Source organism: Eublepharis macularius, chromosome 7 (genome assembly GCF_028583425.1).
Source record: "Eublepharis macularius isolate TG4126 chromosome 7, MPM_Emac_v1.0, whole genome shotgun sequence".
Classification (NCBI taxonomy): domain Eukaryota; kingdom Metazoa; phylum Chordata; class Lepidosauria; order Squamata; family Eublepharidae; genus Eublepharis; species Eublepharis macularius.
The window spans coordinates 5518518-5534290 of NC_072796.1; the positions used below are offsets into that span (position 1 = coordinate 5518518).

At 47.5% G+C, this 15773-nt stretch overlaps 1 protein-coding gene across 1 annotated transcript in view; it reads right to left on the reverse strand.

The window, feature by feature from the left end:
* The window catches only part of PSD2 (pleckstrin and Sec7 domain containing 2), a 91249-nt gene that overhangs the window by 46316 nt on the left and 29160 nt on the right, over window positions 1-15773 (reverse strand). Inside the window, exon 7 of the mRNA XM_054985238.1 lies at window positions 1407-1496. Within this exon, the coding sequence (XP_054841213.1) occupies window positions 1407-1496 (90 nt within the window). The remainder of the gene's footprint in view (window positions 1-1406; window positions 1497-15773) is intronic.

A 15773-nucleotide genomic window follows, 5' to 3' on the forward strand; every position in this document is an offset into this window, starting at 1 on the left:
GACATCACCACGCTCCGCGCTCCGCATGGGGGCGATTTGGCCCATTTGGGGCCCAAATCAACCCCAAATGAAGCACAGAAATGCTCCAGTGGGCGGTGCAACAACATCACTTCCAGAACTTGAAGTTGCTGCACTGGTTGGGATCGTGCGCATGGTGCACACTCCTGAGGTGCCTGCTGGTGGCGGGCAACCTCTGGGAGCTTGCCCCTGCTGCTGATCGCTTGGTAAACAGTGGGCAAGGGGGCAGATCCCTGGGAGTTTGCCTGCCACTGGTGGGGGCACCTGGGAACCCTATGCATAACTCCTATATCTTCAACATACCAGGCAAAAGCTGTATTTAACATGATGTTATTTAAAGTGAACATATTGTTTAAAAATATTTTCTTGCATACATACAGCTTCTCTTCAGTCAAACCGGAAAAAAGCTGGTGCTGTGCTGGTAGCTGCTGGCAAAGCAATTTCTTAAAATCTGCACAGCCAATCAGATATTCAGTGTGTCAAGGCAGGCAAGCCAGCCTGCCTGCCATGACTGTGAATGTAGGTCTACTGGGGTGGGGGTGGGGGTGGGCTTTCTTCCTGTAGTGCAGCTTCCTTCACTATGCCTATGCTTTGCTAAGAGACCTTTTCAGTGCAGCTGTGCGGGAACCAGGCGTGGGAACTTCGGCTGGGCATCTCTTGCAGGACTTTCGCTGACTTCAACCGACTTGTTTGGACTGGGGGAAGGGAACTGGAGTATAACCTCTCGGGGAAGACTGTACTTCAGCATTCTGGGCAATCTCTATGTATCAGTGGCACAGTGCACTTCTAGGGAGTTTTATCTGAATAAAGACCCTTTTAACTCATACTACTGTGTTGGTATGAGAGAATCCCCTAGCCAGGCCTGACACAGTGACCCACCTGGCCCAACAGGCCCACCAGGTCCTGCCTACTTTCTAAACACACTTGACAGGTACCAGGGAAGGTGTCTGCGAACACCACATTGGGGAACCTTATATAGTCCCTTACCTTACGTGTGAAGTGGTATGGCCCTGAGGTTGATGCACCATATGTGTGCTTTTTCTCAGCATGTGGATTCAGCCTTAGAGACCATCTAATTAGCTTTCATGTTTAGTAGGCAGGATTTCCTCTGTTTCTCGAACAATGACGTGTGACTTCTCTCTACCCCTCTTTTCTGAATTCAAAGTAAGGTTGCCAGCCTCCTGGTGGCACCTGGAGGTGTCCCTGAATTACCCCTCATCTCTAGAGATTAGTTCCCCTGAAGAAAATGGCAGCTTTGGTGGGTCAACTCTATGGCATTATATCCCACTGAGGTCCCCCTTCCCTAACCTCTGCCCTGCCCAGGTTCCATCGTGAAATCTTCAAAAAATTCCCAGTTTGGAATTGGCAACCCTATTTCAGAGCATTACCTTTAATAGTTCCTTGGCAAAATCCTTCCCATCATTTAATCCATCCAGGTTAGCAGTAAATTGCTGGCAGGACATCTTCTTCCCAATATTCTGTAACACAGAAGAGAGCAAATCACTGGATTACCTTTATATTTTCCAAAGACTGTTTCAAAATGCTAGATGCAAAACTTTAAAATACAAGGTAATTTAGGCAAACATTTCTTAGGCAAACCCCTTGGATCAAGCGCAACTGTACAAAAGACTCGAGCAGGTTCTCTGGACAGGTGGCATGGCATAGGAATGCTATAAATTAGTAAACGAAAAGGAAGATGAGAATCCATCATAGTATAAGTTTCTTTTTGAAGCATATGACTATGTCAATGTTTGTACATGACTGCAAATGGTTAGCACCACTGCAGCAGGCCTCCCAGCATCATCCGAAGACTTATTTGTTTGGAGAGTCCTTTAAGGAAAATCACTGGGCCTCAGATTTACTGATGTTGTGTTTTTTAATTAATACTATATTTTATGAGCTGCTTGAATGGAAAGATGGCATAGAAACTTAACAAATGAAGTGCTGTAGTCTAGCAGATAAGGCACCCACTCCCAATTTTGTGAAGCCACTAATGGAATTTTGATAGAAGATAGTGGGCCATTCCACAAAATAGTGGCCATGGGGGTATGGGGGCTATAAGGAAGTGTTGGGAGGTTTCAAGCCAAGCTGATTCCAAATTTGGGTTGCCAGCTCTGGGCTGGGAAATTCCTGGAAATTTGGAGAGGTAGAGCTGGAAGAGGACAGGGTTTGGGGAGGAGAGAGACCTCAGATGGTTATAATGACATAAGAGTTCTCCCTCCAAAGAAGCTGTTTTCTTCGGGGGAAATGATCACTGTAGTCTGGAGTTAGTTATAATTCCGGGAGATCTTCAGACCCCACCTAGAGGTTGGCAACCCTACTCTCTGCAAACATAAAGGTGATGCTTCCTACTCTTGGTCATTTTCACACTGCTTACCAGCCACAGAACATCGCGGCAAACTCCTGGAACAACAGCGTCTTCCTGGTGCGATTTCACTGCCGCTCTCGCGTGAAATCGTGCCAGGAAGACGCTGTCGTTCCAGTAGCTTGGCACAATGTTCTGTGGTTGGTAAGCAGTGTGAAAACGGCCCTTGTCTGAAGTGTCCCCTACTCCAATGAGGTGGAGGGAAGCCAGGAATGGCTTTGGGAAAGAGATACTTTAGGAGGGAAAGCAGGATATGAGTCCAGTGGCACCTTGGAGACCAAAAAGATTTTCAGAGTATAAGCTCTGACTCTCAAAAGCTTATACCCTTAAAATCTTACGGGTCTTTAAGGTGCTGCTGGGCTAGGGTTGGAAAATTCTTGGAGATTTTGGGGGTGGAGCTTGGAGAGGGCAGAGTTTGGGGAGGGGAGAGGCCTCAGTGGGGTATAATGCCAGAGTTCACCCTTCAGAGCAGCCATTTTCTCCAGGGGAACTGGCCCTGGAGAACCGCTGGAGCGACGTGACGGGCCTTGGAGTGCTCCCACGCTTCACTGTGGGCCAAATTAAGGCCCTAAACAGACCTGAATTGGCTCATTTAGGGCCCAAATTGGACCACCGCAGGGCACAGGTGAGGGCCACACTGCCTTGGAGCATGCCTCCAGGTGCGCGCGGGGTGTGTGTGTGTGGAGGGTGGTAGCAGGGGGCCTCCTGTTCCCAGCAGGGGGCTGGCAACCCTATGCTGGCCTCAAATCCTGCTGTTCTACTGCAGACCAACGTAGCTACTTACCTGAAACTATATTTCGGGAGGGATGTGAGCAGAGGGAAACATGTCGGTGGGTGCCACATTGGGAATCACTGACACAAGGCACTGCATTGTAAACATCTAGGTTGTGGTCTTTAGCCCTCCCACAGGCCTGCTTTGAGAAACCAGAGAGTGCTTTCCTCATTGGTGAGGCAGAGGCCATATCATATTGCCCCTTTTAAAGATGGTTTCAAATGCGTCTATTTTGCAGGGTTGCCAACTCTTGCCTGGGAAATTCCAGGAAATTTGGTAGTAGTCAGGGCTTTTTTTCTGGGAAAAGAGGTGGGGGAACTCAGTGGGCTGCCCTAGGAGAAAATGGTCACATGGCTGGTGGCCCCGCCCCCTGATCTCCAGACAGAGGGGAGTTGAGATTGCTGAGCGGCGTGGAGGGCAATCTCAACTCCCCTCTGTCTGGAGATCAGGGGGCGGGGCCATCAGCCATGTGACCATTTTCAAGAGGTTCCAGAACTCCGTTCCACTGCGTTCCTGCTGAAAAAAAGCCCTGGTAGCAGTGCATGTGGAGGGGGGAATTTGGGAAGAGATTTTGCCTAGAATCTATGCTGTTCCATAGAGTTTGCTCACTGAGGCTGTCATGATCACTGTAGTCAAGAAACCAGTGGTAATTCCAGGAGATCTCTGGGCCCCACCTGGAGGCTGGCAATCTAAGTATTACGTGACACTGCTTTTATGCTATGGAAACTCCTTTTTTACTCATAAAGCCTGAATGTTAGAGATAAATGTTGATTAGTTGGTGCCTCATAAAACAATATCAAGGTAGAAAAGAGCTACATACATATGTATGCACCATTAAGTCACAACTCGCAACCAACTTACGGAAACCCCAGAAAGGGGCTTTCAAGGTTAGTAAGAAACAAGAGGTGGTTGCCACTGCCTTCCTCTGAAGAGCAAGTCCAGTCTTCCCTGGTGGTCTCCCATCCAAGTTCTGACTGGGGCCAAACCTGTTTACGTCCGAGATCTAATGAGATTGAGCTATACCATGCCGCCTTCCCAGGAGAAGCCTACTAGAAGCAAATCTGAAAACAGTCTTTTATATTGTGAAACATACTGAAATGGGGTGATACTGAGAAGTTGGGACCATATTCTCTGATTTTACACAGTAACAATATGCTAACAACACCTGCATAATTTAGCAAAATAAGTGTCTTGAGAACTATTAAAATGTGATGTTGTAAACAGAAGAGATAAGCGACTTTACCATTAAGGGGGAATTTAATTATTACAATCTAAGCTAGTATTATGTTTAAGCAAATCTTACTTAGAATATAGAGTTTAATCAAGGAAGAGTAAAATGGATACATTGGTGGATTAGTGATTTTAATATAGTATATATATAAAACAATTTGAATATGCTTAGAGTAAGAAATATTACGATATATGTGTTATAGAAGAATATAAGTGAAGTCAAGTTAAGTAATAAGAAGGGTTAAGGGTTGGAAAGCTGTTGGAAGTCGATAAGGAGGGGGGAGGAAAGGGTGGGGGTTAGAGTAAATTAGATATGATGGGAATGTATGTATTAAATATGAAATATAAACTCACCAATAAAATTTTTTTTAAAAAAGTGTCATGTAATAATCACGCATGGGAAAGTGAAATGCAGTGAATGAGTGATGGATCATGATGACCAGTATATGGTTTCCTTTTAGACTTGTAATAGTAACTCTTTTCCAGGGCCGTATTAACCCATGCCTGGGCCCCTAGGATTTCACGTATTTCGGGCCCCCTCTGGCACTTCAATCTTTCACCCCACTACAGCTGACAGCCTGACCTGGCATTGTAGTAGGCAGGGCTTTTTTTCTGGGAAAAGAGGTGGTGGAACTCAGTGGGTTGCCCTCGGAGAAAATGGTCACATGGCCGGTGGCCCCGCCCCCTGATCTCCAGACAGAGGGGAGTTGAGATTGCCCTCTGCGAGGGCAATCTCAACTCCCCTCTGTCTGGAGATCAGGGGGCGGGGCCACCGGCCATGTGACCATTTTCAAGAGGTTCCGGAACTCCGTTCCACCGCATTCCAGCTGAAAAAAAGCCCTGGTAGTAGGTACTAGACCACAGCACATAGCCCTAATTGCATTTTGAGGGTCTCCTGAAGAATTCTAGTCACAATTTTAAAAATATTTTTATTGCATGAGTAGAACTCTTCAGGAAATCACATTTTGGGGACATAATTGTTCAATCCTGTAATATTTTGAAGTGAATACATTTTTATTATTTATTAAAAATATGTAATTTATGGATAATTGTTTTAATATATGAGACTATTTGTTTCCCTTCAGTAAGGAAGCAGTTAATTATCTTATTAATAGAGATTATATAAGAGAATCAATTAATTGTAATTTATGTGGGGGTGTGCCTCAGCAAAAACAATGGATGGGCCCCTAATCCCTGTGGGACCCCTAGGCTTCGGCCTAGTCAGCCTTAGGAATAATACGGCCCTTCCCTTTTAAGTCATGGAATGGTGCGAGTCAAGCAGGTTTGCCACAGAAACCTTTGGGCCGCCTGAAGAATGCCCACCCCCAGCAGACACCCCAGGAACATGTGCTCTGCATGTGCTCTCAGTGGGCGTAACAACGTCACTTCCGGAAGTGACATCATTGCGCTGGCCACAGGAACACTTCAGTGCTTTGTTTGGGGTCAATTTTGGGTGCCAAATAGGCCAATTCTCAAAGACTCCCATGGCTGGTGTGATGCCGCCACTTCCAAAAGTTATGTCATCATGTTAGTGTGAGAACAAACTTCCAGTAAGTTACCAGGTCCCCCTGCCCCCCATCCTTAGGGTTACCAATTCCAGGTTGGCAAATTCCTGGAGATTTGGGGGGGGCGGAGCTTAGAAAGGGCAGAGTTTGGGGAGGGAAGGGGGCTAAGCAGAGTATATTGCCATATAATTCACCCTCCGAAGCAGCCATTTTCTCCAGAGGAACTGATCTCTGTGGCCTGGAGATCAGCTGTAATTTCGGGAGATCTCCAGGCCACCACCTGGAGGCTGGCAACCCTATCCCACCAGAAGGGTATAGGGACCTGGGAACCCTAGGAGGGTCTGATGTATGGCTGAATCTGAGGCCTGAAGAACCCTGGCTGAGTGAACAAGGAACTGTTATAGCCAGTAAACCAGGAGGAGAAACGTTATAAAATTGGTGCAGAATCAATACAGGGCAAAACTCACAAAGAAAGAAGCCAGCCAGTAAACTACCTCACTGTTCCTATTCTTACGCTATTTCAATACCTGAAATACCAGAAGGCCAGGCTTCTCCCACCGTGGGGCAAGGGATCTACTCCTTCCCGAAGCAGCCTCGTTGCCTCTCAGCTTCAAGGAGTGGCCCCCTCCTTACTTGTGCAGGGCCTTATACGCTCCCTCCCTGTTAGAGCTCTGCCTCCTTGCCCCCACCTTGCCCCCACTTACCTGGCCAGTGGGGCCCCCGCACCTTCCATACATGCTCCCCTGCGGTGCTGTGTGCTTCTGTGCACAGCAGCCACCTGGATCGGGCCCGTTTTGGCCCAGATTGGGGCTGCTGCAGAGCATGGCAGTGTTCCCACGCTCTGCAGCGGCCCCAATCCGAGCCCCTGCAGAGCATGGGGATGCTCCCAGGAGGCTGCGTGATGACGCCACTTCCTGGACGTTGCGCTCCCCGCATCCCAAGAGGTAAGTGCAGGGAGCCAGTCCCCCGCCAGGAGGTTAAGAGGGACTGGCAACCCGATATCCAACTGGTTTAGCTCAGTAGATTGGAGTCAGTAGCTAGAGGCAGGCTGCTGAGGAGCAGCTGGTTGCTGGGGAGCTTAATAATAATTTATATGCTCTTACCACCTTGAATAAGGTAATCAAATGTTGTATGTAAACAATATTACTTAAAGGGGTGGTTGTGTCTTGCGTTTGGTTGGTGTTGCTGGGATTGTATTATTTTTGGAATTCCCCAACAAGAGGACAGAAGCCTGGTCTCCAGTTGCTTCAAATGAGTGAAAAAAGTCTCACCGCAGTTCATGGAATGTTGAACTATTTTACCTTCTCAAAGACATGGTTGATTTAAAGCTTTCTGTATGGTTGCACTTACGAGTTTAGTTTTAAAAATAGTTGCATTTTATTCATTGTTTAAAAGTTTTAAAAAGAAAAGTTCTTTCTTAACTTAGATTTGTGTGAAAGTTTGCTTCCTAAGCCCCGTAGAACCCATAAAAAGAGAAGTTACCCCTACAGCTGCTCATTCTTTAGCCTTAGGTCCAGGATCATGACATCATTTATGAGGGCAGGATGAATATATCCAGGGCTTTTTATCTGGGAAAAGAGGAGGTGGAACTCAGTGGGTTGCCCTTGGAGAAAATGGTCACGTGGCTGGTGGCCCCGCCCCCTGATCTCCAGACAGAGGGGAGCTGAGATTGCCCTCCGCACCGCCGAGCGGTGCGGAGGGCCATCTCAACTCCCCTCTGTCTGGAGATCAGGGGGCGGGGCCACCAGCCACGTGACCATTTTCAAGAGGTTCCGGAACTCTGTTCCCCCACGTTCCCCCTGAAAAAAAGCCCTGAATATATCTGAGGAGAGGGTGGGTTCAACACATCCTAAAAAGGGTGTGTGTTTATTCTCTGCTAAGTAGGGTCGCCAGCTCTGGATTTGGAAATTCCTGGAGATTTGGGGGATGGAGCCTGGAGAGGGTGGAATTTGGGGAGGGGAGGGACCTCTGCAGGGTATGCCATAGACTCTACCCTCCAAAGCAGCTGTTTTCTCCAGGGGAACTGATCTCTGTGGCCTGGAGATTAGTCGTAATTTTGGGAGATCTCCAGCCACCATTTGGAGGTTGGCAGCCCTAATGCTAAGTGCCTTAAGTGTTGCTTAAGTGGAAAGTGACGCACACTTAGGGTTGCCAATTGTCCGGTTTTCACCCAGAGAGTCCAGTATTTTGTTGGACTGTTCAGGGGGAAATGTTCTCCAAATACTGGACAGTTAAGGAAGGGAGGTGAAAGGGAAGGAGTAGCACAGAGGAAGCCAGCTGGCCCACTCACCGGGGGTCCATGTTGACTTGCGGGGGAGGGAAAATCTTATTTTCCCCTTTTCTCTTTTGCTGCTTGCTCAGCTGTCTCCCATGCTTGCTGCTGGCTGATTTTCCCCACTGTTGGCTCTGGTGGCTTCTCCCCTTTCTTGCTGTGGCTCTTAATCCAACTCAGCCAGTGACAGGATTGGGGGGGGGGGCTGATGTCGGCATTGGTGTCAATGTCACTGACAATTCTAAGGTAAATTCTATCATGTTTCCTAGAGCTACCATTGTCATTTCCTGGTTGTACCTGGAAGTGACATATTGGCACAGAGGCCAGCAATAGTTTTTACTTTATTTTTCTTCCGCTACCATTTGGAGCAGCAGTAGGCAATGAAAATAATTGCTGGAAGACTGGACACCATAAGTGGTCACATGGCAACCCTGTCTCTAGGCCCCACCTGGAGACGGGCAAACCCAGTTGCTGTTGTGTCTAGGTCATCCCATTAGATACAGTAAGGCAGCCAATATCAGGCTGCATAGTTTGGGAGGCCTTTACAGGGCAGCAAATAAATCTTGCAAAGGGAGGGGGAAGCTCTCACAGTGATGCTGTTTTCATTAGAAGATATGCTATAGCACAGTGGTTAAGTGGTTCTGCTGCAAAACAGCACTCTACTGGTTCAAATCCCACTACTGCCATGAGCTCAGCAGGTGGCCTTGGGTAAACCACTCCTCTCAGCCCTAGCTCCCCATCGGTATTGTGGGGATAATAATAACACTAACTTGTTCACTGCTATAGGTGAGGTGCTAATCTGTCTAGAATAGGGGTGTGCACACTGAAAATATTCAGATTTCCTGCTTCGAGTTTACCTGAAGCAGGAAAAACATTCAGAAATACCCAAAGTCCAAAGCGGCAAGCTGTTTTGGATTCTGGTATTTTAATCACTTCAGAATGCTCTGTAAAGATTTGGAGCATTTCAAAGTGATTCAGGGGGCTGAGTTTTCTCCCAGCAACCCCACCCACCCCCACTTCCAAACCCCCTACTTAGCCACCCCTCCCTATCAGCTGGCAGACGGCAGGGGGGGATTCCCCCCTGCCACCTGCCAGCTGATAGTTTAAAGGGCCCTCTCCTGCCACTTGCAAGCAGCAGGGCCCTTTAAAAACCCCACAATACCCAGCCCCCCCCCCAGCCCTCCCACTTACCTTTGCTCTGCTGAGGTGTAGGCTTATGCCTGCATCCCCGCTGCCTCCTTCACCCGCCACTAACGGGGCCGAGGAGTTCCTCGGCCCCAACACTGGTGGGCGAATGGAGCGCCTGGCGGAGCGCCTGGCGGGGAGATGCAGGCCTATGCCTACATCTCTGCCACCTCTTTCGCCCACCGGTGTCGGGGCTCAGGAGTTCCTTGGCCCCAACACCAGAGGGCACCCGGAGCGCCCGGTGGGGACGTGCAGGCTTATGCCTGCATCCCCGCTGCCTCCTTCACCTGCTGCTGACGGGGCTGAGGAGTTCCCTGGCCCCAACAGCGGTGCTGGCACTCAGCTGCTCATTGGGGAAGCCCCCGACGAGCAGCTGATTCAGGGATTTAAATGCCCCTTTCCCTGCTGCTTGCAGTGGCAGGGAAACGAGTATTTAAACTACTTGACCCAAAGCTTCCTGAAGCATTACGAATGCTTCGGGAAGCTTTGCTTCAGAATTTCTGAATCTGGGCCCGATTTGGAAATCCCGAAGCTTTCCAGATCGGGTCCGATTCGGGTATTTTACCTGAATCGGATTCCCAAAGCGTACACCCCTAGTCTAGAACAGAGGTATATAAATGCAGCTATTGTTGTTGTTATTATTAGAAGGGATACCTGGTCTCAGTAACCTTTACAACGACACTGTAAGGCAGTTCAGTGTTGCCAATGGAGGAAAGCAGGTGAGGATAGCGGCTGGCCACAAAGGCTTATTTTATAGCCTTAAGACCTTCTTCAGCCTCTTGGCCACAAAGCTACATTTGCTCTAAAGGTCAGCCAAGCACAAATAGTTGCCCCCAATATTTGGTCCTTGAAGGACTGGAACATGAAGCGTGGATTTAGGATGACAAAAGCAACCAAAGTATCATTATTGCACCGGGATCCATTTGCTGGGACTGAAGAAGGAGCAAAAGATAACTGGGGTGCAATAGGAATGTTTAGATTACAAATAAGCATCTGTAATGATGGCTAGCTATGACGGGGCTCTTAAGCGGACGAGATCAAGGTCAGCCCACTTCCAGGTCTCTGCATGCCTTGGACAGCTGCAAGATGCTTTCCACGGGAACTGGAAACTCATCTACTTACAAAAATGCTTCTCTTCCTGTGTGACTATGGACAATGGTGGAACTTGTAATGTTGTGCAAAAGAAAAGAAAAGAAAAGGAAAGGGCAGCAATATTTGTGGGATTTGGAGAATACATAAGGCCAAGCACCAGGAGCCTAGTATCACTTTAGAAGATGCTGGCGTGCAGTATGCATATGTGGCCCCCACCCCCGCTGCAGCTTCCTTTTGCCAAGCCAGATTTCCATAGCTGACTCCAATGTATATCAAGGAGCCTGAACATTTAAGCCCATCGTCATTCCACAAAGGTCAATGACAAAGGCTACCAGAGATTTTCCTCTGTTATGGGCTATAAGATACCCCCATATCTTGTCTTTTGCTTAGTCATTAGGAGAATTGTTCGAGTTAGTCAAGCGTCCAATGCTGTGTATCCAACACAATAATTAAAGCTTGTTACTGTAGAGTTTACAATGCAATTGTTTAAGAGTCCATTGTAAAATAATTCACAAGACATAACTGTTGGAGGCACATGGTGAGAAAACTGAAGACAGGGAAGGACTGGTCTGTGGGTAGAAGATTGTAACTATATATTATGTTTTTTCATGCATCCTTCCTGGGATTGCCATGAAGACTCTATGTCAGATAGGAGCTCCATGCTTGGAACTCAGTTCCCAGGTAGATAAAGCCCCAGTTTGGCTGGGGACCACAGCAGACTTGGGGAGGGGCTTAAACCTTCCTCCTTGCACTGTTTTCCTAACCTGAAATAGCCCTTGTGAGCTGCCGTTTACCACACTGGGGAAAATTACCTGTCGCCCATCAGTATATGTCTTTCTGTTTCCCAACCGTACCAAAGAGAAGGCTTCAGACAACACACTGCAGTCTCGATCTAAATCGAACCCTAGCACAGCTGGGAATTAAGTTCTCAGTGAGGAACTTACAAGGCACATCTGATCAAAAGTTCTCATGGAATACTGAGGACAATATAACATATGAGAGATGAGGAGGGAGAAAAGAGAGGGAAGGTGTGTGGACCAGTGAGTAGAAGACACTGGAGACAGCAGGTGCAGAAAGACATCTACCACTAATTTAAATCAGTTTGAAAGCAGTATAACTTTTGTGGCTTCCATTGAGGCCTGTAGTTTTGTGAGGGTGCCAAGAACTGAGCTTGAGAAGCCGATGCTGAGAAAAATAATGGATAACATACAGTTTGTGGCTTTCCTTTTCTGTACTGCTGGACTTTGCTGTAATGATGAGCACATTTTTACACACATACAGTCCCATGAATGTAAAGAAAGTACTGCAACAGGGGCACTTACCACCTGAGAAAGTGTTAAAGAGCAAAAATAGAGGATCCAGAAGCAGAAGAAAGAGGGAGAGAGGGAGAAAGAAAGAAATGATGGGAAGGAAAAGAAGACATTAACATCACTCAAGCTGTTACATGTTTCCCACTCAGAAAAGCTTTCTGAATCCTTACTCCCAGGAAACTAACTGCACTTGTCATACCATTTCACTCACAGAAGGATTTGGGGCCTAAGTGAAAAGTTAGTTTCCTGCACAATCCTTATCGAGATACAACTAGAACTCTTCATTCTCCATAGCAATGCTGACCAAGTCCTCATGAGAAGGTGGTCTTCGTTGTGTTTATCATTCTGTTTTTATTTGTATTTACATTTGATTTCCCTGTGATTTTGTGAACTAGCTTGATCATTGCTTAGCAGGGCCTTTTTTCAGCAGGAACGTGGTGGAACGGAGTTCTGGAACCTCTTGAAAACGGTCACATGGCTGGTGGCCCCGCCCCCTGATCTCCAGGCAGAGGGGAGTTGAGATTGCCCTCTGCGAGGGCAATCTCAACTCCCCTCTGTCTGGAGATCAGGGGGCGGGGCCACCAGCCATGTGACCGTTTTCTCTGAGGGCAACCCACTGAGTTCCACCACCTCTTTTCCCAGAAAAAAGGCCCTCTTGCTTAGTATATGTATGTAATATGTTTCACTGCATTGTTCTCCAGTCCATAATTGGGCTGTGGATGAGCATACTAGTTGAGGTGGTACCCCAGGGCAAAGAGTGATGGGTGGATGAAGCTGGCACCACCGGTTCCTAACAGGAGAGAGAGTCCTTTAGAGAGGTGGATCCCAGTTCATGAAGCACCTTAAACTGAACTTGGAAACAAAGAGGCAACCGATAAAGTCCTCCAAACACTGCTGTAATGCGATTTTATCTGCGGGCTCCAGTCAAAAGAGGGGCTGCTGCATTTTTCATTAATTGACATTTCTGAGTAATTTCAAGGATAACCCCGCATAGGATGTGTTGTGGCAGTATAACCTTGAGGTGACCGTAATATTCCTCAGTGCAACCATGTCAGTTGAGTCTTGAAGTGGAATATTTTCCACAAAAGATGCACTAGAGTAAAGCATTCCTAGCAATGACACCAGGGCTTTTTTTTCAGCGGGAACGCGGTGGAATGGAGTTCCGGAACCTCTTGAAAATGGTCACATGGCTGGTGGCCCCGCCCCCTGATCTCCAGACAGAGGAGAATTTAGATTGCCCTCCACGCCACTCAGCAGCGCGGAGGGCAATCTCAACTCCCCTCTGCCTGGAGATCAGGGGGCGGGCCACCAGCCATGTGACCAGTTTCTCCAAGGGCAACCCACTGAGTTCCACCACCTCTTTCTCCAGAAAAAAAGCCCTGAATGACACCGAGTTCTAAAAGCAGAGCTTGATCCAGAAGCTTGCTCACATCATCAGCACGCCACATCAAGGGTTGGCAGGTAAATCTCTAGAACATCAACTTTACCATCTACCATCACTTCCTGTCTGGATGAATTTAGCTGGTTTTCCCTCAGTCACTTGACTACAGCTTTCCGGCACCGGCTCAGGTCCAAACCAGCCACTTCTTGAGGGCTTTGATAATGACACCCAACCCCAAAGCTATGGATGAGCTCATCTGAATGTAGATATTAATGTAGATATTAAAAATCATTGGCAAGAAGTACAGAGTCCTGCACTACCTCATAGGATGAACCCCAAACTTCACTCAATATCTCTGATCGCTAATTTCTAAGGCAAAGTCCAGTGGCAACTAACTCGTTTTGTTATGTTGTTAGTCTTTAAGGTGTCACTGGACTTCTGCTTTATTTAGCTAAACTACTACCACCTTCTAATCACAGCTTGCTCCCCAAGAGAAAGACTAAAACCACTGGAGGGCCCTTCCTGTAATTTGACTCTAGATGTTTCAAGATGGAATCTTCAGCGTTGCCCATACGAAGCTCCCAAAGTGATGTACTACCCTGTCCAACTGCAGCCAAAGATTATGCATCAAGAAATTTATAAATTAAATCTCTAACTTTATATTTTATATTTTTAATGCCCCAGCAGAAGCATTAAAGGTTTCATTGCTGTTCCGTATCCAGCCGTCAGCTCAATAGCTGTTTCTGTCCCTTTCCAGCATGGCTCGACCTCCTCACAGTCCCACTGCGCATGAAGAAAAGAGCCCGTTCTATTAAACCACCGGCAGCAAATTCCTAATAATGTTCTATCAAGCTTTTTTGTTTTTTTTAGTCTCAAGGGTATATATTACGATCTTAAAACAATTTTAAAATAGTTCTGTCTTCATCAATATCCAACAGTTCTTTTGGTTTATTAAAATATGTTTACAGTGGGATTGTCTAGAACTGGCTTCTTCAGGTCTAGTTGCCATTTAGAGTTATATATCTAGTTTTTTTCATGCAGGAAATATTTTTGTGTGGAGGAACAGTTAGTTGTGTGAGCCAAGCCACAATTATCAGCTTGCAAGACCTGAGTAAGGCTGTCAGTGAATGGAAATAAACATTATGAAGTACCTAGGGGCTCAATGGAACCTCATTTTATGTATCCCCCTCCAACTTTCCATATACTCGCTTGCACAGCCACACTTCAATTTGCTCCATGTGAATACATTCACATGTTCAATATCAGTTCCTCATCAACTGCTAAAAGTATCCCAGTTTCCCCTGTGTCCACATCCATTAATTGAAATGCTGATCTTGACACTTTCTCACACCTTAAAGAAATGCAAATTGGCAAATCAAAGGAGCCTACAGTACTTGTTCTCACAGCAAAAACAGAGGTGAATTGGTGCTCTGCCCTCTGGAATCATTTGCAGATGCAATCACACAAAGGGTCCTCCTGTAAAGGGGCATTCATGTGCACCAAGCAAGAACAGCCTGCATGTGAATTGAGGACCACACATAAAATCCTGCACTTGAGCATCCTCAAGTAATTCGCGTGTATTTCTACTCAATGATAGGATGTATCAGAGGTCAGTAATTTATAGGGTTGCCATACATTGGAAGCAACTTGATGATAACTCACACATTACCTGTAGTTAGTGGTATAGCCAAGAACTTGGTTTACATCTTCATCTCCTGCTTGTGAAAACAGGGCCTCAGAGACAGAAAATCATGACAAATGTGTAAAGGAGTCTAGTTTAATCAGAGACTTCCTCTTATAGTCATATCTCTTTCTGACAGGGACAGCACTTCCATGCAGGGCTGGATCGAGGGGGGGCAGGGGGGTAGTCAGCCTCACAGCCTCCCAAGCTGCCTTTCGCCTGCCCCACAGGACGGGGCGGCCAGGCGCCCCATCTTGTGGGGCAGGTGAATGGCGCGAGCAGCCTCACAGCCCCCCGCGCTGCCTTTTGCCTGCCCTGCAGGACAGGGCACATGCGGCAAGCCAGCCGCCCCATCCTGCAGGTCAGGTGAAAGGCAGCGCGGGGGGCTGCGAGGCCACCCGCGCCATTTGCCTGTGGGGAGGCGAATGGCGTGGGCGGCTTCCCAGCCACGTACGCTGCCTCCACCACTCAGCCCGCATGATGTCACAGAAATGATGTCATCATGCAGCACCGGGAAGGGTCGGGCTAGGGTTGCCCTGGGCGCCGGCAACCCTAGATCCGACTCTGCTACCATGAACCAATGAGGAACTTTAAAAAAGGAGATTTGGGATGTCGTTCAGGATGATGGAGCGTAGGGATGCTAGCCCAGAACTAGCAACGGGCGGGACAGGGACATGCAAATAGGTATCATTCTGACACTGCAACATCATTTCCAGCACAACTTCAGAACTGAGGTTTGAGCCACTCCTATTTCCGCTTCTGCCATTCTACCAAGTGGCTGTGGGCAACCAGCGCTCCCAGTGGCAGGTCTCTCGCCATAGCAGGAGACCTAGCAGAGTGCAGGCAGATTTTTTTCCCCCATGGGGCACAATCCACCGGGACATTCTCCTGCTCAACTCTCGCTGAAATGAAAACAAATCATAAAACACAAAAGCCGAAGGACGATAAGGCTGGTCTGTCCC